Below are 24186 nucleotides of genomic sequence, written 5' to 3'. Positions count from 1 at the left end.
TTGGACCCAGTTACCTTGACTTCAGAGCCCGCGCTCTCAACAGTTCAGCTGCAGCTATGAAGTGTGCCTGGACACTAACGCCACGGAATAAATAGATTTATCAGCTACCAAGGGACCTGGCCTAGATCCTCGGGGTTTACTAGAAAGGCAGACTCCTTTCTTTAAAGGGAATCTTAGGCTCCTGTCTAATGTATCACACAGAACTAACAAACACCTCTGGCTGAATGGGGGAAGGGGTGGCAGGAGCCACACACAGATTCACAGTTGGACCCTGAGGCACCACATCAAACCCTGGAGCCAGAAAAGCCCATTTTGAAAGTCAGTGGCCTGGGCAGATGAAAGGAGCCTGGACTCAGACTCAAGACCACATCACACCCCGGCTCTGCCACTTGCTAGCAGTCACTGGGCGAAGCAAGGACCCCTCCATCCAATTGCTTCCTCAGCTGGGATGTGGTGAGGGCCAAGGCAGATCACACGGTGCTGCTGGGGTGGAGACTGCATGGGCAGTAGGAATGTCAGTCATCCTCCTATTGAGGATCAGCAGGACGGGGGACAGAGCCGCCTCATAGCTTTGTCTGACTGTATTGCATAATAATACTATTTAAAGTATTGAGCACAACAAGGCACTGAGGTGATTCTGTCATTACGTCCCATCACAGACCAGTGAGCAGGCATCAGGGTCCCAGGGTCCCATTTTGCTGATGAAAAAAACTAGGACTGAGAGAGGTTATGGGGAGTGGAAAAGACAGGATCTGAAGGGACATTGTAAGCAGGTTCTAAAGCCCTAACCTTAAAACTGGGAAAAGGTACCTGTGGACTCACCTGGTCCCTGAAGTAAGGCCTTGGTCCTAGACTGCCTGCTCCTGATGACAGGGAGTCAAGGCCCTGGAAATGCAGCTGTGTGACAAGAGCAAAAACCACTAAAGGCTGCCCAAGGGACCCAAGGCTCAAGAGGGACCTTTCTTTGCAGAGGCAGACTCCTCTCTGCAAAAAGGGGAGAGTCGGAAAGCCAACCCCATGCTGGCCTGGGAATCCACCTCCTAGCGAGGCTTGCCTCCTGCTTTGGGCTTTAGTAACAATAACGGTCCATTCATTACTTTAAATCTTTTGATAAAGGTCTACATTTTATGACGGGGGCCAGGTCCTGTTCTGGTCATCAGGGATCCCAACTGGGCTCACAGCCTAGTGGGCGGAAGGTCATTTCATTTCACACTTAAACTCTTGGCCATTGGATCAAGCGGATCCCCACTGCCCTTGCCCACCCCATCTCATCCCAGGAGCTCCACAAACACTGCAAATTGTCTTCCTGCGGCTGCCCTTTCCCCTACAATCTGCTCTGCACACAGGGGACAGAGTTATCTTTCTGAAACATAAACCAGGCTACATCACTCCCCTGCTCAAAACCCTCAAATAGCTTCTCATCACACTTAGAGCAGTGTCTGAACTCCTACATGGCCTACAAAGCCCTGCAGGATCTGCCCGTGCAACCTCTGTGACCATACGGCCCACTGTCTTTATTATTCACACCACTCAAACTGTACCAGTCTTTCTTTTGGTCCTTTGATGAAAAGAGCTTGTTCCCACCTTGGGGCCTCTGCACTCGCTGCTCCCTCTGCCTGGAACCTCCCCACCACCAGACTAATGCATGGCACCACTTGGGACTCAACTCGCATCACCAGCCCCTCAGCAGGGCCTCCCCTGATGCCCCTTTAACTAAGGCAGCTCCCTTTTCCCAGGTCACTGTCTCATCACACTGTCTTATCTTTTTCACAGCACTGATCAACCAGTACCTGAAATTATCCAATTTCTTTGCTGACTACACTAAGCCTCTCCAGAGCATGGACTCTGCCTGTCTTGTTCTCCACTGTATGCCTGGATCACTGTATGGCATATAGTAAGTGCTCAATAAATGCCAGTTCCCTGACTACTGATTCTGGAAACCGTGATAAAATCTAAGACCACATACTCCCAACAGGGCTCCCAGGGGGGCGCCGCCCTCCCCTCTGGAGCTGACCTCTAACCTCCCTCCAGCACACACTGGGCTGCAGTTGGACTAAGTCACAGCCAGCTAGCTCATGGACACGCAGGCCATTCCCACCCCCAGGTTTTGCTCATGTCAGGTCCCATTCCTGGAATGCCCTTTCCTCCTCTCACCATCCTTCAAGTCCAAAGTATGGTGTTGTCTCCCCCTGGAAGCCTCCCTAGCCCTCTTGATCTCTCCCTGCTGTGAAGTGCTGAGAATTCATGTCTAAACTACTTGGGAGGCTCTTGGACTAGTTGTGGTCTGAAACTTGGGGCCTCAGAGAGGATCTGTTCCAACACCCTCAACAAGATGAATAAATGAGGCTTTTAAATCCTTCTATAGGGCTTCCCTTGTGGCGCAGTGGTTAAGAATCCGTCTGCCAATGCAGGGGACACGGGTTCGAGCCCTGGTCCAGGAAGATCCCACGTGTCGCGGAGCAACTAATCCCATGCGCCACAACTACTGAGCCTGTGTTCTAGAGCCCATGAGCCACAACTACCGAGACCACGTGCTGCAGCTACTGAAGCCTGCGAGCCTAGAGCCCATGGTCCGCAACAAGAGAAGCCACCGCTCGCCGCAACTAGAGAAAGCCTGCATGCAGCAACAAAGACCCAACACAGCCAAAAAATTAAAATAAATAAAATAAAATTTAAAAGATAAATAAATAAATCCTTCTATATATGTGTCTGTTCTCCCCAGCTCCCTGTAAGGTCTCTGAGGGCAGGGACCTCCCTGCTACAGCTTTGCACCCTGGAGGATACCACAGGGTCTTACCTAAGTTACTTCCCTTCTCTTGGCCTCCACACTGCTATTTATAGGATGGGCTACCTGAGATAAAGTATATAAACTGCCTGGTACATTGCCCGGCACCATCAGTGATCTATTAACAAGAGCTATCTTTTACCAAGTGCCTACCTGGCTCCTCCAACTTATCCTATGTTATCTCAAATCCTTATACAATCCAGAAGGTAAGTATTGTTAGTTGTCCATATTACATGTGAGGAATCTGAGGCTCAGAGGGGATAAGTGTCTAGGCCACACAGCTCTAAGTACCAGGGTCCTGAAACAAACCCAGGTTTGTCTGACTCTTAAAAGTGCTCAGGATCCCACCCCTCCTCCGTGGTCTAGGCATAATCTGTACCTGCCTGCAAAGTTGTTATAAGGATTAGGGATGATGAGTATGAGATGCTGGACACATGGCAGGCACTCAGTAAAGGATGCCTGTTGTCACACAGATTTTCCATACATCTTGGTTGATTCTTTGAGTAGCTTAAATAATCAGAGTTATCAAGGAGTAATCATGGCTGCTGGGACAGAGGTGTCTGGGGAGCTCAGAGACAGCTTAGGGTGGATCAGAGCTGGCTAAAGGAAAGGGCATGGTGGAGTATTTCCTCTGGAGGAATAGAGTGAGGGTGGGCAGTACACCAGACTGGGGGCTATGAGTGTTTGGATGCAGGGAGAGGGACAGAGCTAAGAAGAGCTTCTTCCCTAAGATAGCGGGTAACAGGCCCTGAGGTAGGGAGGGAAAAGCCTGGAGTCAAACAGCTTGGGTTTTGTTCTACTGTCTGTAACACATTATTTTAGATTATTTTTTAATGAGTTTCATCCATCTTATGAGTGGGAGTTACATTTGAAAGACCCTAATTAGGAGGCCTCACCTCTAATACGTTATCTCCTGGGTACTGGAGAGCCCTATTAACAGAGGGATGTTAGCAATGATTTTTCACAACCAACAGGAAGGGGTAGTGAGACACCTGGATGGTTAGGACTGCTGTACAAGCACTTAAGCACTTGCACAAGCAGGGAGTGAGAATCTGCAGAGACGTGACCTCACGCCTTGGGAGTGGGCCTGGGCTTCTGATACCCCTGGGTTCTCCCACAGATGGAGCCTGCTGTGGCCTGATCCTTACCAACCCTGGAACATCATCCCTTGGCCAACTTTCAGAAGGCTTTCAGGCAAGAGGCAGGCCCAGGGACCTCTCTGAGCTTGTAAGGACAGGTGTGTGACTAGCGGCCACTTACTAATATTAGATTAGAGTCTAACCTTAACTGTTAGACCATATGAAATTGCCAAAATTTTCAAATTGCAGATTCATACGGTTCAATCTAACTCACAGGTGCGTGAGGCAGAAATCAGCCTGAGACCTGCTTTCACGGTTGTGTAGGCCCTGGCGTCGAGGTTGAGCGGAAGCAGAGATGTGCATGTATCCACCCCTGACTGTGGGAGGCTGCAGGTCTCTGCCCCAAAGACCTGGCAGCTGTGGTTAGGTGGCTTCATAACAGATTGAGTCCCAGCCCCACACTGATGAACTGCATGGCCTTACACAAGCCACTTCAGCTTTTCCCGTCTCAGTTCCTACCTGTGATCTGGGCCAATCACATCTCCTCACAGTTGGCTGCAGCATTAGGGATGCGCCAGCAGAGCACACAGCAAGGGCTGAATCCATGGTAGTTCCTGGCTTATGGCCATGCTTAGGGTAGTCCAAATGGGAGAGGCTCTAACACCAGGCTAAGAAGTTGATGTTTTGTCTTAGAGCCTTGAGAAATGGGTGAATTCCTGAGCTGTCATTTGGACAGCCACAGGAAAAAGCCCTCTTCTGTTCAGGAGGAGCTAAAAAGGAGACTTTGGGGATGAGCCTGGGGGTGAACTTTGGGGCCAGAGCCAGGGAGGATAGTCGGGGTCTGATAGGGGGCAGGAGGCAGACAGGCCACCACCAGAGAGGCAGAGTTTTGTGGGCAGACTGAGAGGAGATACCCAGGATAAACACCAGCAGGGGACAAAGGCGTCACAGAGTCTGGGAGTGGGTCTCCTGCACCATCCGCAGCCACCATCCTCGTGGCCAGTATGTCATGCTACAATGCTCTAGGCACGACACAGGGATGACATCCCTGTGTCCGGCCTTTCCTGAAAGAGCCCCTTCTGATGAGGGACTCCTCACACACATGGTTGGGATGCTTCCCTTCAACTCCCTCTCCCCCTGGAAGCCCTCACTCCTTGGAGCGAATCAGGTCCTACAGCCCCAGGCTGAGGAGGGAACTCGGGTTTCCCAGGAAGCTTGAGTATTTGAGAATGTTGGCTGTTGCTCCTGGGTTCCTGGTGCGGGCAGGGTTGGTTTAGTTCCCAGGGTCTCCAAGTGTGGTCATTCCCCCTGTGAAGGGCGCCCAGGGGCCCGAGCTGGGCAATGGCACACTGCAGTTGATATTTCCAGGCATTTCACAAGCATTATCTTAGTTAGTCCTTCCAAGAAGCTCTCCTAACCCCATTTTACAGATGAGTAAGATGAGACTTGGAGAAGATAAATACCTCACCCAGGTCACGTGGTAAATCTCAGAGCTGGGATGGGCATCAAGTTCAGGGTGTCATCTGACAAGGTATTTGACTGTTATTCATGACGTCCTTAGGGACCAGACGCAGAAATACGAGATGGGTTATAACAAAGTTATGCAGATCCTAGGTGGCTGAACAGCACTCCCCAAAGGTCAGCTAGGTAACTGAGATCAATCTGGGAAAAGGTCTCTAGTGGAGGACCACAGCACTCCATCCCGTTCAACCCCTATCACTCGCGTGGACAATGACTGCCCCTGACCCAGGACCAGGAGGCACAACCATAATTCAACGTGATCTTCACAGACCATAACAACAGACTGGATCTGCCAAATGACATGTAACAGAGATAAATGTAAAATTTCACATTTAGATTCAAAAACTCAATTGCCAAATCTGAGCTGGAGGAATTCTGTTTGGATAGCAGCTTGTTTGAGGAGGATACAGGAGCCCCCAAACTCAATATGAAGTAAGTCGAAGACACCTGCCAAAAAGGCCAGTGGAATTCTAGGTAATGTCGATAGATATATAACCCTTGGAAACAAACACACAGAATGCATGATTGTCTAGTCCAAGCCCCTGTGAGGAGGGAGCCAGCCCACGATGCTCTGAGCTGGAGAAGGGAATGGTGCAGGACACACACTTTGGGAAGAACATTGACAAATGGACGTGTGTTCCAGGGAGTGTGCCCAGATTAGCAAAGGGACAAGAGACAGTTATATAAAGAGGAACTCTTGATAGAAATGGTCACATTCTAGGTCTGCCCCAAAGCGTACTAACAGGGCCATGTGAGCTGTCCTCAAACATTGAAAGAATATGTGGGGGACTTCCCTGGTGGCACAGTGATTAAGAATCTGCCTGCCAATGCAGGGGACACAGGTTTGAGCCCTGGTCTGGGAAGACCCCACATGCCGCAGAGCAACTAAGCCTGTGAGCCACAACTACTGAGCCTGCGCTCTAGAGCCCGCGAGCCACAACTACTGAGCCTGCATGCCACAACTACTGAAGCCCACGCACCTAGAGCCTGTGCTCCACAACAAGAGAAGCTGCTGCAATGAGAAGCCCGTGCACTGCAACGAAGAGTAGCCCCTGCTTGCTGCAATTAGAGGAAGCCCTCGCACAGCAACGAAGACCCAACACAGCCAAAAATAAATAAATTAAAGAAATAAATTTTTTTTAAAAAATAAAGAATATGTGAATGAGAAAATCAACTTACTTGCACATCTAAGGAGTGTGGAATTAGGAACGAGTGGAATTATGCCCTTTATGTATAACTCTATTATAGTTCTGACGTCATGTTCTAGAAACTACTTTCACATTAACCACTCTGTGCTTCAGTTTCCTGTTTTGTTAAATGAGGCCAATAATAATAATAACAGTAATAATGCTGCTGCTACCTCCTTCACAGGTTTGTTGTGAGGATCAAATGAGTTACTACAGTAAATGCTTTTTAGAACAGTGCCTGGTACATCACTGTTAGATATGTTTGCTATTAGCATTACTATTGCAGTTATTGTTGTTTTTGTTACCTCCCTGAATTGAAAGTGAGCTCTGGCTGTAGATAGTGTCTGGTCACCCTTTGTGTCCCCAGCATTCATCTCCCAGCACACAGTAAGTTGAGCCAAATTTATGTGGAGGCTCATGTCAAGATGCTCCGAGGAAGATCATCCCGAATATTCAGAGATGAACTGTCATTCCCAGCTGGTGTTAAGATGTTCAGCAGGCTGAGGTTGCTCAAAAATAGACTGAGCGCTCAGGCAGGGACATGTGGGCGTGGCGGCTGGGGCCACATGCTCTGCAGGTGGTGTGGGTTGATCAGCGGGACACCCTAAGATTCCATGATCTCCTCCTTTCTGAAGGGCCCTTAGCCTGGACAGCCACCTGGCAAGGGAGGGGCAGGAATCACCTCTACACTTTTCTTTTTTTTTCTTTTTTTTGGCTGTGGGGCTTGTGGGATCTTATTTCCCCAACCGGGGATTGAACCCTCACCCTCGTCAGTGAAATCATGGAGTCCTAACCACTGGACTGCCAAGGAATTCCCAATGTGAAATTCATTATTATTATTATTATTTGCTGCACCCCTACACTTTTCAAATGGGGAACCAAGCACAGCTCCCTCTTCCTAGTGACAGAGTTTCTGGGACTCCTCCTACCTGGCCATCCTGCCTCTCCTGGGACATGCAGAAGGGCTTAGTAAGCCTTGATGCAAATAGTGGTCGATTTCCTGGGCTAAAATTACATCTTGAGTCAATTTTCACAAAGTTCAGTGACAGATTTAGGTGATGGGAAGACGGAGCTTTCTCAGAAGGCATTACAATGACCCAAACGGTTAAAATCAGCTGAAACCAGGCAGCCAGGGGCTGCGAGAGCAGCTTTCATCCTTCTGTGGTCTTATGCAAACATGGGAGACCCTGCCTAGGGAAACTGCTGTGCTTGCACTTGACTCCCTCCGGCCATGGAATGAGTATCTCTTGGCCAAGATTCCACTAACAGAGAGTTTTTGCAATGAACTAGCAGGTGGAGCCATGGGAATGGGTTCATGTTTACTAGGAAAAACAGGCTTCCATCCCAGGGACAGTTCCATAGAGATGGATCTGGATTATTCTTTAAACTCTCCCTTCCTGATACTTTCCTCTGCAGGTCACACAAAGAATCAGGCAAAGTAGGGCCTTGATATGTTTGAGGGTATCTTTCCTCCTACAGAAATAGCTTGAAGCCTGTGTCCCAGGGGTAGCCCATGCAACAGAGCTCTGCCACCGTCACCCCTGAAGGCTGGGCATGGCGCTGATGGTCTCTTGTAAATGGGGTCAGTCTCCTCTCTGACATTCTGACCCTATGACCCCAGCAGTCCTCAGCCTGAGAGTCAGGAGCTCCCTTCAGCTGCCTCTCCCTGTATCTTACCAGCCTCACACCCTGAACACCAGCCTCACTCATCTGCTCACCCTCTGTTTTGGATGGTCTCCGTTGGCCCTCTGGATCTACTTCCAGCCCTTCCCCACCCTGCTCTATGCCCGGGAGGCCGACCTGTGTGGACTGGATCAACAGCCGCCCCCCACTCTAAGTCTTCCAGTGGGGTTCCACCAATGGGAGGTGAAGGCAGGAGAGCAGAGGGTGGGGAGAGAGTGAGGTTGCCCAGGCTGACCATGTCCCTCCACTGAGGGCCCCTGCTCCTGTAGACAAGCTCCCTTGGGGTTCCAGGAACCACTCCCACCCCTTACCTCCTCAGGCCTGGAGTAGTCCCACTGTCCCCAGCCCCTGTGATTCACCAGCCCACGTTGGTTTCCCTGAACCCCACCCACTCCTTTATAATTAGCCCTGTATTATATCTCCCAACTCTGCAGGACCTGGACTGGCCTGCTTACTCCAGCCACCTCCATGCCTTTGCTTTCACCACCATCTTTTTTTTTACAAATTTACTTATCTATTTATTTATCTATCTATTTATTTATTTAGGCTGCGTTGGGTCTTTGTTGCTGTGTGCGGGCTTTCTCTAGTTGCAGCGAGCAGGGGCTACTCTTCGCTGCAGTGCGCAGGCTTCGCATTGCAGTGGCTTCTCTTGTTGCGGAGCACAGGTTCTAGGCACACGGGCTTCAGTAGTTGTGGCACGTGGGCTCAGTAGTTGTGGCTTGTGGGCTCTAGAGCACAAGCTCAGTAATTGTGGCACACGGGCTTAGTGGCTCCACGGCATGTGGGAATCTTCCCGGACCAGGGCTCAAACCCACGTCCCCTGAATTGGCAGGTGGATTCTTAACCACTGCGCCACCAGGGAAGCCCTCACCACCATCTTTGATGCTGGGCCCTTGTGTATGCCCCCCGGCTTCACTGAAACCCAGATCGACTCAACTCCTCCAAGTGGACGCTGCCACTGCACTGGGGTCCAGCACCCTGATTCCAACACATGAGGCCAATCCTGCTCCTCTATAGGATGAGGAGGGTGAACCAGCTGAGCCCTGAAGTTCCTTCCAACCCACATTCTCCCCTGCTCCACATCATGCATCCCTTAGCCAGATGGCTGGTGTTGGGGTTCAAATTCCACTGAAAAATCCAAATGACATTCTGGCTGTAACTTTCTCTCCTCTGAACTCCCATTCTCATCAATACCTCTCATCACATCCTCTGTTAGCATTATTCATGCATGGGAATCTCCCCTTCTAGGCTGCAAACTCCCTAGTTCCATCTTGCGCTTCTGGTGAAACACTTTTCTTTCGGCCTATCTCCCTCCTCCCCCCGCCCAATCTCAAGAATGCTTACTGTTGTAAATATTGACTGAAATGGGGGAGGGACCAGTAAGGCCCGGACACTCTGGATGATGTTGTACAATGATATTTACCAGACAATGACTACACAGCAGGTATGTTATATCCATCATCTCGCTTTGCCCTCACCACAGGCCTACAAGGTAGGCGTTACTCCCGTATTACATATGTGGAAACACAGAGGTTAAAAGCAACTTGTTCCAGGGGACTTCCCCGGTCGTCCAGTGGTAAAGAATCCACCTTCCAATGCAGAGGACGTGGGTTCGAGCCCTGGTCTGGGAAGGAAGATCCCACATGCCCTTGGGCAACTAAGCCCACGCACCACAACTACTGAGCTCGCGCACCTCAACGAGAGACCCCACGTGCCGCAAACTACAGAGCCCACTTGCTCTGGAGCCCACACGCCACAGCGAAGAACCCACACACCGCAACAAAAGATCCTGTATGTCTCAATGAAGATCCCAAGTGCCACAACTAAGACCCTATGCAGCCAAAAAATAAAGAAATAAAGAAAAACAAATAAATAAACACTGTGATTAAAAAAAACAGGGACTCCCCTGGTGGCTCAGTGGTTAAGAATCCGCCTGCCAATGCAGGGGACATGGGTTCGAGCCCTGGTCCAGGAAGATCCCACATGATGTGGAGCAACTAAGCCCACGCACCACAACTACAGAGCCTGCATGCCACAACTACTGAAGCCCACGTGTCTAGAGCCCATGCTCCACAGCAAGATAAGCCACGGCAATGAGAAGCCCACACACTGCAACAAAGAGCAGCCCCCGCTCACTGCAACTAGAGAAAGCCTGTGCGCAGCAGTGAAGACCCAACACAGTCAAAAATAAATAAATTAATTAATTAATGGGAAAAAAATAAATTAATTTTAAAAAAGAGTAACTTGTTCCAGAAAGGGCTGGAGCCAGAAGTGAAAGCACAGGTGTATCTGATTCCAAGGCCTATCACCCGTTCCTCTGCTCCACCCTGCAGTGTGTGTGATAACAAGACGCAACATGGGGATTTCCCTGGCAGTCCAGTGGTTAAGACTCTGCACTTCCACTGCAGTGGGCATGGGTTCAATCTCTGGTTGGGGAACTCAGATCCCGCATGCCGCAAGGCACAGCCAAAAAAAAAAAGATGCAACGTGGGCCCTGACCCAAATGAGACAAGTCTCATTACAGGATGTAATTAAGGGTTCATGGAGCAGCACCCTTCTGAAGAGCCCTTCCAGACTTTCCTGAATGAATCACCGAGACGTTAGGACATTACTGTTCTCTATGAAGCTCGGCCAAAAGGTCTCAAAAGTAATTAGTTCCTTTAAGCTAAACATTTCCCCAGCAATCTGGTTTACGCTTTAATTGGCTTAGAGTATTGGAGAGGGAGAAAAAGTCAACTTTAGCCCAGCCCCTGCGGAAATATTTCCCATACATTTTATGGATAAAATTCATTCCCTTTGGCCGCTTGCTTCTGCCAAGCCTGAGGGAGGGCAGATCAGGGAGCAGGGCAGGTGATGCTCCAGTCAGTCCACCAACGAGGAAGGGGAGGTTCATTTCTGAAGTCTGAATTACTGAAGCTTTACTGGCCGTTCTCATTCTCATCAAGTCACCTGGGACCACCGCCCCTGTGGGCTCTTGGCTTTGGTCATCTCATGCACCACTCCTCTTCCTTCCCTTTCCGCAGGCCCTGGGGTCTGGACCTGTGTCCTTCTGCTCTTTGGAGCTGCCTCTGTTCCATTAGTCATTGGTACTTCCCTCTCTCAGTGGAGACACCAAGCTGAGTCTCTATCCGGAGCCCCTGGGCCTCCCTCCCAGGTCTGGGTAGAGAAGGGCATGGATCGGGCTGCCAAGGTCAAATTCCCTCTCGTCCCATCCTTGGGCCTCTTCTGATCACCAGAAGGAGTGAGCACAGCTATGAAGGTCAAGGGAAACTCCCTTCAGCTCTGAGTCCAGTAAATTCACCCCCACCTCCTCAACCCTGGAAGAAAACATTCTTCACCTCCCAGACTTTGACCTCATCCTTGCTTGGCCAGATCCTCTTCTCTAAGAGTAAGGAGGTCTGCTCCTTCTTTGTTCAGACAGGAGCCAGGGGCTGCAAGGACCCTCCCCCTTGACTAGTTCCCCCTTTTATTCTCTGCACCTGAAAACCAGCTGGCACAGAAGGTCTAAGGGAAGAAGGAAGCAGAGACGGGAACGAGACAACAGCTGCCACATCCTTGCCAGCCTCTGTCACCTGGCTCCTTTTCCTAATCCAGTCATTCCTTCAACAGCCATTTATTAACACCTACTGTGTGCTGGGCAACTTTCCAGGTGCTCAAAATGTAAGAGTTAATGACAGATGAAAATCCTTGCCCTCATGGAGCTGACACATGACAAACAAAATAAATAAGTAAACCAGAGTATCGTTTATGGCTTATGGTGAAAAGTGATAAGGAGGCAAAATTAAGCAGGAAAGGGTGGAGAGGCTGAAATGTTAGATGGGGTAGCCAAGGGAAGACCTTGATAGGGTGATGTCTGAGCCAAGATCTGAGGGAACTGTGGAGGGGCCACGTGAACATCTGGGGAAAGAGCATTCCAGGAAGAAGGAACAGCAAGTACAAAGGTCTTGAGGCAGGAAGAGGCAGGTGTGGCTGGAGTGGAGTGATGGAGGGGATGAGCAGGAGGGAATGGGTCAGTCAGGTAAAGGAAGTCAGATCCTGTAGGGCCTGTTGGGTCACCACAGAGACTTTAGTTTTGCAAGATGGGAGCTACCGGATGGTTCTGAACAGAGGAGGGACAGAATTTGACTTGGGTTTTAATAGGATTCCTCTGGCTTTTGGGTGGGGAATAGACTGAAGGTATCTAGCAGCCACCCACTAAAAGTGTCTGTGATTCTTAAGAGCGAGCACTTCAAGTCTGCCCTCTCCTTAAACACCCTATCACAAGGGGCAAAAGGCCTCTGGTGGGGACAATGGAATTGAGACAAGGCTGGAAAAGCGGGCCATCCTGAGTTACGGCAGAGCTTGGACGTCAGACTAAGCAGCTGAGACTTGATTCAAAGAAGAGGGGAGTCACCAAAGGTTTCTGAGCAGGGGAATCACCTAACTAAAGCCACACTCACTCACATTAGTCAAAAACCACGGGAAGGCTGCTCTGGCTGAGACATGGTGCTAGAGGCTGTACCCATGTCTCTGGTCATGATCTTGGTGGGCCTGGACTCCCTGTCTCCCCCCTCAGACTGGGGCTCCCTGAGGACAGGAACTTTCTCTCCACCTTTAGTCTCTTCTTGCATCAGCAAGGACAAGTCTCTGCACACCTTACTATCCTTCACGGGGGTTTAGATGCTGAAGTTGGAAACACATCAGGTGGGATGACTGTAGAGTTAGATGCACAGACAGACAGACAATCAGGAACAGGCTGATGTTTCCACGGTGGGAGAGGGGCTGTACCTACCTCCCGCCACTGCTTGTTCTCCATCCCTTGAGTATACATGACGCATACTGTGAGGAGAGGAGAGAAAAAAGGGTTAACAGCCCAGGCCAAGAGGAAGGTGTGGGCCCCAGATGCAGAGGGCCCTGGAGGGTCAGGCGCCTCAGGACACTACGGCCTGGGTAGCAGTGTTGGGTCTGGGTGGGGTCGGCTTGGAGGAGGGGGCCCAGAATATAGGTGTGTCTGGGAGGGGCACCCACCCTTTGGGAGGAGGGCCGGGGTCACTCACATCTAGGCTAGAGCAAGTGTAAAGTGTGAGGCAGGTAGACAGGTGTGCATGACGGAGGACTGAGTGGCAGAGGTGTGGCAGGAGAGAGCATCTGAAACCCGCTTGTCCCTTTAGAGCCCAAGGTGGCCTCATGGGGCCTATTATTATCATCAGCCCCACTTCCCTGATGGGGAAACTGAGGATCAGAGGAGGTCAATGAGTTGTCTGAGGTCATATACTTGAGCAGCATTGCTTAGGGCTAGAACCCTGGGCTCCAAAATCAGTGCTCATCCCCCTAGGCCACAGACATTTGGGGATCTTAAATGCACTGGTTTCCCTGGGGCTGAGACCTTCTGAGCCCTCCCTACCCACTTGGTTGTGTTGAGGCTTCACAAGTACGGGGCTGGGAAGGGTCAGACCTCCAAGTTTTCTTTCTCCAGACAGTATCTGTGAAACATTAGATAGCCTTGATGTACTGGGAACGATGCCTAGTACATAGTGAGCACTCAGTACAGGCTCCTGTGTTGGCTACTGTAGTAGTCATAATGCCGTCGTAGCAAAGGAAACTATAAACAAAACAAAAAGACAGTCTACATACAGACTGGGAGAAAAGATTTGCAAATGATGCGACCAACAGGTCTTAATTTCCAAATATACAAACAGCTCCTACAGCTCAATAACAGAAAAAGCAAACAACCCAATCAAAAAATGGGCAGAAGACCTAAATAGACATTTCTCCAGAGAAGACATACAGATGGTCAATAGACACATGAAAAGAGGCTCAACATCGCTAATTATTAGAGAAATGCAAATCAAAACTACAGTGAGGTATCACCTCACACCAGTCAGAATGGCCATCATCAAAAAGTCTACAAAGAAGAAATGCTGGAGAGGGTGTGGAGGAAAGGGAATACTCCTACACTGTCGGTGGGAATGTAAATTGGTATAGCCAATATGGAAAACAATATGGAGGTGCCTTTAAAAACTAAAAATAGGGCTTCCCTGGTGGCTCAGTGGTTGGGGGTCTGCCTGTCGATGCAGGGGATGCGGGTTCGTGCCCCGGTCCGGGAGGGTCCCGCATGCTGCGGAGCGGTTGGGCCCGTGAGCCATGTCTGCTGGGCCTGCACGTCCAGAGCCTGTGCTCCGCGGCGGGAGAGGCCACGGCAGTGAGAAGCCCGCATACGGCAAAAAAAAAAACAAAAAACAAAACACAAAAAACTAAAAATAGAGCTACCATACGATCCAGCAATCCCACTCCTGGGCATACATCTGGAGAAAACTCTAATTTGAAAAGATACATGCACCCCAATGTTCATAGCAGCACTAGTTACAATAGCCAAGGCATGGAAGCAACCTAAATGTCCATGGACAGATGAATGGATAAAGAAGATGTGGTACACATATATGGTGGAATATTAGCCACAAAAAGAATGAAATAATGCCATTTGCAGCAACATGGATGGACCTAGAGATTATCATACTAAGTGAAGTAAGTCAGACAGAGAAAGAGAACTATCATATGATATCATTTATGTGTAGAATCTAAAAAGTGATACAAATGAACTTATTTACAAAGCAGAAATAGACTCACAGATATAGAAAACAAACTTATGGTTACCAAAGGGGAAAGGTAGGGGGGAGGGATAAATTAGAAGTTTGGAATTAATACTATATATAAAATAGTTAAACAACAAGGTCCTACTGTATAGCACAGGGAAGTATATTCAATATCTTGGAATAAACTATCATGGAAAAGAAAAAAATAAAACAATGCCGTTGCTGTTGTTGTTACTGTTATTACTGTCAGTGCAGGACTTACATGGGTCAGACTTGGAGAACATGTCTTTGTCCAAAAGGTTCCTGAAAGAGGGGGAGAGAGCAGGAGTTAGCACAGCCCAAGGATCTCAGGGGATTCAGGCTGTTACTGAGATCCAGAGGCTGCCTCGGGCCTGGCTTCAGGCAAATGGGAAGCAGGAGGCTCCTTCAGCACAGTTTATTAGGGGTCATTGGAGCTGGCTGGGCCCCAGAGGTTCCTCAGCTCAGCTCCTAGGGTGTGTGGTGCTTCCTGCTTCTCACCCCCTGCCACCAACACACACTCCTGTGGGCCCTGGTGCCCTGGATCCCACAGCCCCTTGCTCTTGGGCCGTAACACAATCTGCCCAATGTTGTAGAAATTGTTCTAGAAATTCTCCTTTTACCACTTCTCTGTCTCTGAAAAAATAAAGTGAAATCAAGCCACTAATGTACCATTCTCTCAGGGCTCTACTTACAGCCAGTTTATTCAATCATCTCACCTGTGCCAGTGGATTAATTAATGATACCTCCCAGGGGATGCAGACTCATTTGAACAGGGTCCTTTTGTGGTCAAGGCCAGAGCTAACACATGGTCCTAACAATTAGACGTGAACTCATGCAGCAAGATGACTGGGAATTCCCTGGTGGTCCAGTGGTTAGGGCTCCGCGCTCTTATTCCCAGAGTCCCAGGTTCAATCCCTGGTTGGGGAACTAAGATTTTGCAAGCCACACAGCGTGGCCAAAAAAACAAACAAACAAAAAATGATGGACACAATGTTTGGAGGCAGAGAGCTCTCACAACAGGAGCGGAGCCCCTCCTTCCCTGCCTCTGTGCAATCGTGGCTCCTACTCACTGAACCCCAGGCACTGCGCTAAGCGTTCTGCAAATATTAGCTCCCAATTCTCACTCTGTCCTGCAAGATCAGTACTGGGTAAGCATTATCCCATCTCACAGATGGGAGATCATAGGGAGATCAGGCAAGGGCATCTCCTGCACATCTGGTGTCCCTCACTCCACAGTGACCCACTGCTGTCAGGAAGCAACATGGCTCAAAGAAAACTTGGTCTCTGGCTGGGAAGTGACTTAACCTCTCTGAGTCTGTTTCCTCATCTGTACAATAGAGAGAAGAGTGCCAGCTCTGAAGGTTGCTGATGCTCGGCCCTACCCCTTCAGCCCTCCTAGTTCCTGTACACACCCACAGTTTCCTCCTACTTCTCTTCCAAGGGCTTTCTCGGGGAGGCAGGGCTGCAAATACCAGGAAGTTTACACTCCCCACGGCAGCCAATGATGGGCAGGAGTTGGAGGATAAATGCCCGGCTTCCTGACTCCCCCCGGGACAGCTCTGAGCTGTGCTTCACACAGCCTCCCAGAGGTGCCCACCGGGAGACCCACTCATTGAAGACCCTTGTTGACTCGAGCAAGGGCTTTATTTGCTGAAGGGGCTTCCTGTGAGCCCTCCCACCTGTTGGAGCTACTGACTCCTTCATACACTGTCCTAAGGTCAAGCTCTGCCCTTGCCAACCATCTTACCCATGTCCCACTTGCCTCCCAGATGTCCCCGGGGGTCTTCTCGTCCCCTCCTCCACTCCCCTACTCCCCCACGGGCCCCGATGTCCCTTGCACCCTTTCCCCAGAGAGGAGAAACACTAGGCTATGTGGCTTCCTGCCGGCCAACTCCAAATATCAGAGCTGGATGGGCCCCTCAGGATCATCTGTTCCACCTTCTCCTTGAGGAGGGGGAAACTGAGGTCCAGGGAGGGTCAGGGAGTAGCCATGCTGCACAAGCAGTGGCAAAGCCAGAAAGGTCTAGAAGGAGACCTCACCCTAAGTCACCATCACTGAAGCCATCAGCAGTGACAGCCTGTCTGGACAACTTGACCCACAGTCAACCCCACCACCCATGCTCCCCACTCTGAGGTGGGAGCCAAAGACCAACCAACAGACAGATAGATGCAACAGCAGCCTGGTGCCAGGATACGGCATCCTCTGCTACCCGGGGAGGTCCCAGATGGTGCTCATCAATCATACCAGCTCTGGTCCCCGACCAGATTCCCATCCTCTGCTCCAGTCTCTTCATTCAGGGTCCTCTCCCCAGAGGCAGCTACCCTGCTAGCCCTCTATGACCCAAAGGCACAGGACCCTTCTGCTGGCCTCCATCACCCCTCTCTCAGACCTGCTCCCAGCGGCTGTCCCTTTGGAAACCTTCTGATAAACCTCCCAGCCCACTGCCGTGAGCATCAGATGAAATGATACACAGGCAGCTCTGAAAAGTAGGCAGCAGGAGCTACAGGTAAGATACCAATTTGATGTATGCTCATCCACACCGAGATGGGCTGACCTGGGCCTGGGCTGACCCTCCCCTCCTGTAGTGTGCTAGGATTCGGGGCAGGAGTGTCTGTCTTGATTTAAACAAAGGACAAAATGCCTAAATTCCAAAGATGCCTCTACAGTGGTGGAACTTGAGATGCGGTGAGGAGCTGGAAAGTAATACAGAGGGTTGGGGGATGGAGGAAGAGGGGGCGGGGTGAGGGGGACTCCTACTAAAGCAAGTGCTGAAGTTTATCTTTGAATTCTGTAATGAAATTCTATAATTACATAAAATTCTAGAATGTTCAATCTGGAAGGAACCTCAGAGGTCACCTTTTCTAATTCCTTTATAAATCAGGAGTGTGAGACTCGGAGAGAAGGCAATTGACTTCTCCAAGGTCTGTGCCTCCTCCAAGTTTATTTCTGGAACTCAGGTTCAGTCATGTCTAAGCTAGTGAGAAAGAGAGTGAGACCGTGTGTGTGTGTGTGTGTGTGTGTGTGTGTGTGTGTGTGTGTGAGAGAGAGAGAGAGAGAGAGAGAGAGAGAGAGAGAGAGAGAGAGAGAAAGAGAGAGGGAGAGATTGACAGAAAGAGAGAGAGATACAGATATGGGGTCTTATCTTGAAAGAGAAGCAGATGGGACCTGCCTGGGCGAGAGGCACACAGCTGGACTAAGAAATAGAACCCAGCCACCTAGCTTCGGTGGCTCCCTGCCCAGTGACCCTCCGGACTCTCACTGAGCCGCGTGGCATGGGTCATCCTGGCTATGGCACCTGAAGATAATGCAAACCCTCTTCCCCCTACTCTGCTGAGATCATCCTTACCATCCTTCCAGAACCATTCCTGTTCATTCTCCTCAATTCTGCCTTCCTTGGACAGACACTGACCAACAACCATTTCCTCTGAGCTCTCTCTGGCCTGTACTGTGCCATCCTCTGACTTATAGGACCCGTTACCATACTCAGCACACCCTGGACTGCAAAATCAGGGGTGCCTCTGTCTCTCACACGGGGCAGGGTCCCCAACTCTGCTCCAGGCCAGCCTAGCACCTGACCCAGAACAGGGTCCTGGCAAATTGGATGGATGAAGGAAAACCAAAAGGAATGGCCAATGGGTGAGCAAGCCCCTTGTCTCCCAACATGGTCATGCTCAGGGCCGGCCCCTATACTTCCTCTTAGCTGTAGAGCCTAATGGTTAAGTATATGGACTGCAGTCAGATAAGCTGGGTTCACATCCCACCTCTGGACAAGTTACTTGCCGTCCTGTGCCTCAGTTTCCCCACCTGTAAAGTGGAGTTAGAACACAGTTCCTCCCTTAGGACTGCTGTGGAGCACTTGGACAGAGTGAGGCGCATCACACAGGTGAGTCTTCATCACCGGCCTGGTGCTGAGCGGAGCGGTCATTCTCCTGGTGGGTGCTCAGGCTCACGTGGTGACAAAGGAGAGACGGGACAGGTGACACAAGCCACTTCTCCTTACAGGTCCCAGGAAGCCCATCCCATCACATACACTCCCAGTGCCCTGTTGGGGTTGATCCACTGAGGACTCCAAGGCTCAGAGATGGTGAGTGACTTGCCCACAGGCACAGAGCCAGTAAGAAGCCAAGGGGTAAAAAACCAGGTCTTCCAACGCGAAGCAGGGCTCAAACCGCAAGGACACAGAGAGACCAGACCATACGTGCTTTTCTCCACTATCTTTCTTTGGAGAGCTCAAAGAGACTTTTTTCCAACAGGCAAATGTATTTTTCCCCCCCCAAAAAGCATAAAATTCTTCAGATGTCCTAGTGACAGCCTAAAGCTTGGCTTCTTTTGTTCCTTAAATCAAGATCAGGGAGCAGAGCAAAATGCTCTTATCCTCACTGCTCTCCCCCCCAAAATCATTTCAAAAACAGTTGCAGGAAGAACGACCATGCACTGGGCGTTGAGAAGACCCCACCAAAGACAGAAAGCACTGGAAAGGCTGAAATGAGAACTGCCTGGTGCTAAAGGACAGGGCCTGAGGGTGACACCTTCGCAATGAGAAGCTTACAAGAGTCAGAATACAAGCTGGGGCTCTCCAGTCAGAAAGAGGAAGAGATGCAGCCCTCCGCTCAGGGAATCTTGTCTGAGGAAAAACAGCAATGCCATCAGGGAGCTGCAGCCTGAGGGGAGACCCAGCCTTGTCCTCAGGGAGCCCCAGTCTGAGGGGAGACACAGCCCCGCCCCCGGGGAGCCCTGGTCTGAGGGGAGACACAGCCCCGTCCTCGGGAAGCCCCGGTCTGAGGGGAGACACAGCCCCGTCCTCAGGTAGCCCCGGTCTGAGGGGAGAGGCAGCCCCGCCCCCGGGGGCCCCAGTCTGAGGGGAGACACAGCCCCGCCCCCGGGGAGCCCCGGTCTGAGGGGAGACGCAGCCCCGTCCTCGGGAAGCCCCGGTCTGAGGGGAGACACAGCCCCGCCCCCGGGGAGCCCCGGTCTGAGGGGAGACACAGCCCCGCCCCCGGGGAGCCCCGGTCTGAGGGGAGAACAGCCCTGTCCTCAGCAAGCCCTAGTCTGAGGGGAGACACAGCCCCGTCCTCAGGTAGCCCCTGTCTGAGGGGAGACGCAGCCCCGCCCCCGGGGGCCCCAGTCTGAGGGGAGACACAGCCCCGCCCCCGGGGAGCCCCGGTCTGAGGGGAGACACAGCCCCGTCCTCGGGAAGCCCCGGTCTGAGGGGAGAACAGCCCTGTCCTCAGCGAGCCCTAGTCTGAGGAGAAACACAGCCCTGTCCTCAGGGAGCCCCGGTCTGAGGGGAGACACAGCCCCGTCCTCGGGAAGCCCTGGTCTGAGGGGAGACACAGCCCCGCCCCCGGGGGCCCCAGTCTGAGGGGAGAAACGGGCCCGCCCTCAGGGAGCCCCAGTCTGAGGGCAGTCACAGCCCTGTCCTCGGGGAGCCCCGGTCCTCGGGGAGACACAGCCCCGCCCCCGGGGAGCCCCGGTCTGACGGGAGAACAGCCCTGTCCTCAGCAAGCCCTAGTCTGAGGGGAGACACAGCCCCGTCCTCAGGTAGCCCCGGTCTGAGGGGAGACACAGCCCCGCCCCCGGGGAGCCCCGGTCTGAGGGGAGAACAGCCCTGTCCTCAGCAAGCCCTAGTCTGAGGGGAGACACAGCCCTGTCCTCAGGGAGCCCCCGGTCTGAGGGGAAACACGGCCCCGCCCTCAGGGGGCCCCAGTTTGAGGGGAGACACGGCCCCGTCCTCGGGAAGCCCCGGTCTGAGGGGAAACACGGCCCCGCCCTCAGGGGGGACCCAGTCTGAGGGGAGACACAGCCCCGCCCCCGGGGAGCCCCGGTCTGAGGGGAGAACAGCCCTGTCCTCAGGGAGCCCCCGGTCTGAGGGGAAACACGGCCCCGCCCTCAGGGGGCCCCAGTCTGAGCGGAGTCACAGCCCCGTCCTCGGGAAGCCCCGGTCTGAGGGGAGACACAGCCCCGTCCTCGGGTAGCCCCGGTCTGAGGGGAGACGCAGTCCTGCCTCAGGGAGTCCCACTTTGAGGGGAGACACAGCCTGACCCTTATGGATCCCCAGCCTGTGGAAACACAATCCTACCCTCTGGGAGCCTCAGTCTGAGAGGGAGAAAACAGCCTTGCCTTTAGGAGGCCTACTCTGAGGGGAAATACAGCCCTCACTTCAGGGAGCAAAAGTCTGAGGGGAGACAGAGCCCTGCCCTCAGGGAGTCCCAGTCTGAGAAGAGACACAGCCGTGCCTCAGGAAGTCCGAGCGGGGAGACACAGTCCCTCCGGTGCTAAATTACTCAGTGAACTGATTATCACACGTTCAGGTTGTCTCTAAACGAAGCCCATACACGCTCCGTGGATTTACTAGCAAATGACTCTGGCTATAGAATAAAAGGAAACACACCAAGAACACTCATCTCAGCTTTTCCTGGACTGGCGGTCCCTAATAGAGGTCCATGGATCCCCCTGAAACTATAAGCAAAATGTGGCATATTGGTCCATATGGATGCATTCTTTTTTTTGCAGAATTTTCATCATATTCCCAAAGAGCTTCCTGAGGTTCAAAGGCTAAGGAAATATGGGAGTTTTTTGTTTGTTTGTTTTGGTTTTTTTTTTTTAATTAATTAATTTATTTTTGGCTGCGTCGGGTCTTAGTTGCGGTGCACGGGCTTCTCTGTAGTTGTGGTGCACAGACTCAGAGCGTGAGGGCTCTTCGTTGTGATGCGTGGGCTCTCTAGTTATCGTGTGCGGGCTCAGTAGTTGTGGCGCAAAGGATTAGTTGCCCCGGGGCATGTGGGATCTTAGTTCTCCGACCAGGGATGGAACCCGCGTCCCCTGAATTAGAAGGTGGATTCTTAACCGCTGGACCACCAGGGAAGTCCCCAAAAATATGGTTTAACTTCTTTGCAACAAGCCTCCCTAAGCATCCCTCCAACCTCTGACAAAAAGTTGGTGGTGATGAGCACATAGCTTGGATCTTCAATGCTGGGTCCAAAACCCAGCTCTACCCCTTAGCTGTATGACCTCACTTAGCCTCTCTATGCATCAGTATCCCCATCTGTAAAGTGGGAGTAATAACAGTCCCTCTCTCCTACAGGTTTTCTGAGAATTAATGGAGTTCATATATGCAAAACAGAACAGTGTCTGGCACATACTAACTTGCATTTAAGTGCCTGGCATACAATAAATGCTCACAAAAGCCCTGTGGAGAATAAGGTGGCTTCTAGGGAATCCCCATGTTCTCCCCTCCCTGCTCCCTACTGCTGGGCTTGATCAGGACCTCGAGCACCTTCATGTCCTCGCCCAGCAGGGTCCACCTGCCTGTTGTATAGCCTTCGTTGAGGAGAGCAGACTGGGGACAGGTAAACCACTATCAGGGAGAAACAGGAATCCTGAAGAGGCTGGAGAGACCCCGAAGCTTGAGGGGCCCTCCAGATGCACCCTATTTCTCCATGGAGCACTTTAACACCAAACATCTGGTTAACCCCAAGCAGGCAAAGAGGGTGGGAGGGGGCCACATTAACCGTGGATATAATCGGCACCAAATCCTTTGTTGTGTACTTAACCTGTGACACCCTGTTCACCCTACGTATCAATGCTGGGAGGTAGACATTGCCTCATTGTACAGGCAAGACAGCTGGGGCTGAGGTGTGCCAGGGTCACCCAGCTTGCCAGGAGCACCAAAAACTGAACTCTGAAGTCGGAGACCATTCAGAGGTGCCTGCATTACTAAAATCCAGGGTCTCCCAAAACCCCACCAGCAGCGCCCCTCACATCCTCACTCTCCCGTTTCCTACCCCCAGCTTCATCAGGGGTGCTCTCAAAGGAACTGCTGAAGAGGACTGGAGGGCTTCCCATCTCTCCCTGCCCTGCTCCTTGTCCTAACAGGCAGAAGTAATCCCAGGAAAGGAGAGGGACCTTGGCATCCAGCCCCTGGCACTCGCCCATCTCCCCTTTCAAATCCTGTTCCTCACTCCCGTGCACTGTCTCCCTGCCAGGCAACCTCAGCAAGGTCTAAAAGGCAATTTTCACGTGGCTTAAAGAGCTCTCCTTCCTGGAGCTATTTGCATTTTTGTTATTATTAATTATTGTAATAACTGTCCCTCTTAAGCTACGTGACCGAGGAAAAACAGCCTGAGCTCTGGCCTCAGATCCATTCAAACTAGAATCTCCACACAGCCACATGGTAATTCTGTGACCTTGCACAAGCTACTTAACCTCAGTTTCCTCATCTGTGCACGCAGTCACATACCTGCCTTGTGCAGTTGTGAAGCCAATAGCTTACAACAGATATGTAGGAAGTGTGCTTGATTTTTCTCTCCCTCACGCCCACCCCCCCATCCCATTCATCAAGTCTTAAAATTTCTCCTACTGGGAGCACTAGGCTAGGCCAGCAGAGGTGAGTGACATTAGGAGACAGAGGCACCTTGCAATGTTTTGGAATCACACTAAGTCTTTTTTTCTTGACCAGGAAACTAGCAGGAAAAGAGGTTGTCAGGGGTCCAGCCAAGCTGTGCTTGGAAAATCAGTCCCCAGTCACTTAACACTGGCTGTCCACTGACTGCAGGAAAATCTGAGGAGTCAGTCCTCAAAGACACCAAACTCGAGGCCCCTTGTAGCCCCAGGGATCTCAGGTAGTCTGTGGGTCACCTGGAAAGCCTCCTTGTGGCAGAGGCCATGGCTGTCCACCCAGCAAGCATTCCTCACTCCCTTCCTAATAGAATCCACGCTGGTTCAGTTATCTGATGCAGATGGCCTAAAGTCAGAGAAGGTAGGCTCCTGTCCTTTGTTGCTGTTGACTGATTGTGTATCCCCCCAAATTTATACATTGAAACACTAACCCCCAATGTGCTGGTATTGTAGATGAGGTCTGTGGGAGGTAACTAGGGTTATTTGAGGTCATGAGGGTGGGTCCTTCATGATGGGATTAGTGCCCTTATAAGAAGAGCTTGCTCTCTGCTCTCACCTTCTCTCTCTGCCATGCGAGCACAGTGAGAAGGTGGCCATCTGAGGCCAGGAAAGAGGGCTTACCAGAATGTGACACCCTGATCTTGGACCTCCATCCTTGAAAACTGAGATATAAATTTTTCTTTCTCTTGTTTAAGTCACCCAGTCTACGGTACTTTGTTTTGCCAGCCAAACTGACTAATATACTGGCCTGGGGTGGACATGAGACCTGCCTTTGGCCACTGAAATAGAAGGGGAAGTCTGCTGAGAGATTTGGGGAGCGACTGTGCTTTCTAGATAAAAAGAAATTTTCAGAGAGAGGCCTTTGGTCCAATGTCTTTCTTCCTGTCTTTGGATATGGTTGTGATACCTAGAAAAGAGGCAGTCATTTTGTAACAATGAG

At 51.3% G+C, this 24186-nt stretch overlaps 1 protein-coding gene across 2 annotated transcripts in view; it reads right to left on the bottom strand.

The window, feature by feature from the left end:
* CPNE5 (copine 5) overlaps positions 1 to 24186 on the bottom strand; it is a 91615-nt gene that overhangs the window by 61594 nt on the left and 5835 nt on the right. For both annotated transcript variants that reach the window (XM_079933266.1, XM_079933267.1), the window contains exons 2-3: positions 15090 to 15130; positions 13027 to 13073 (exon numbers count right to left, since the gene is read on the bottom strand). In XM_079933266.1, coding sequence (XP_079789392.1) covers positions 13027 to 13073; positions 15090 to 15130 — 88 coding nt within the window. The remainder of the gene's footprint in view (positions 1 to 13026; positions 13074 to 15089; positions 15131 to 24186) is intronic.

The sequence above is a fragment of the Stenella coeruleoalba genome (assembly GCF_951394435.1).
Source record: "Stenella coeruleoalba genome assembly, chromosome: 10".
In the NCBI taxonomy this organism is placed as follows: domain Eukaryota; kingdom Metazoa; phylum Chordata; class Mammalia; order Artiodactyla; family Delphinidae; genus Stenella; species Stenella coeruleoalba.
This window is presented reverse-complemented; position numbering and strand designations above follow the sequence as displayed.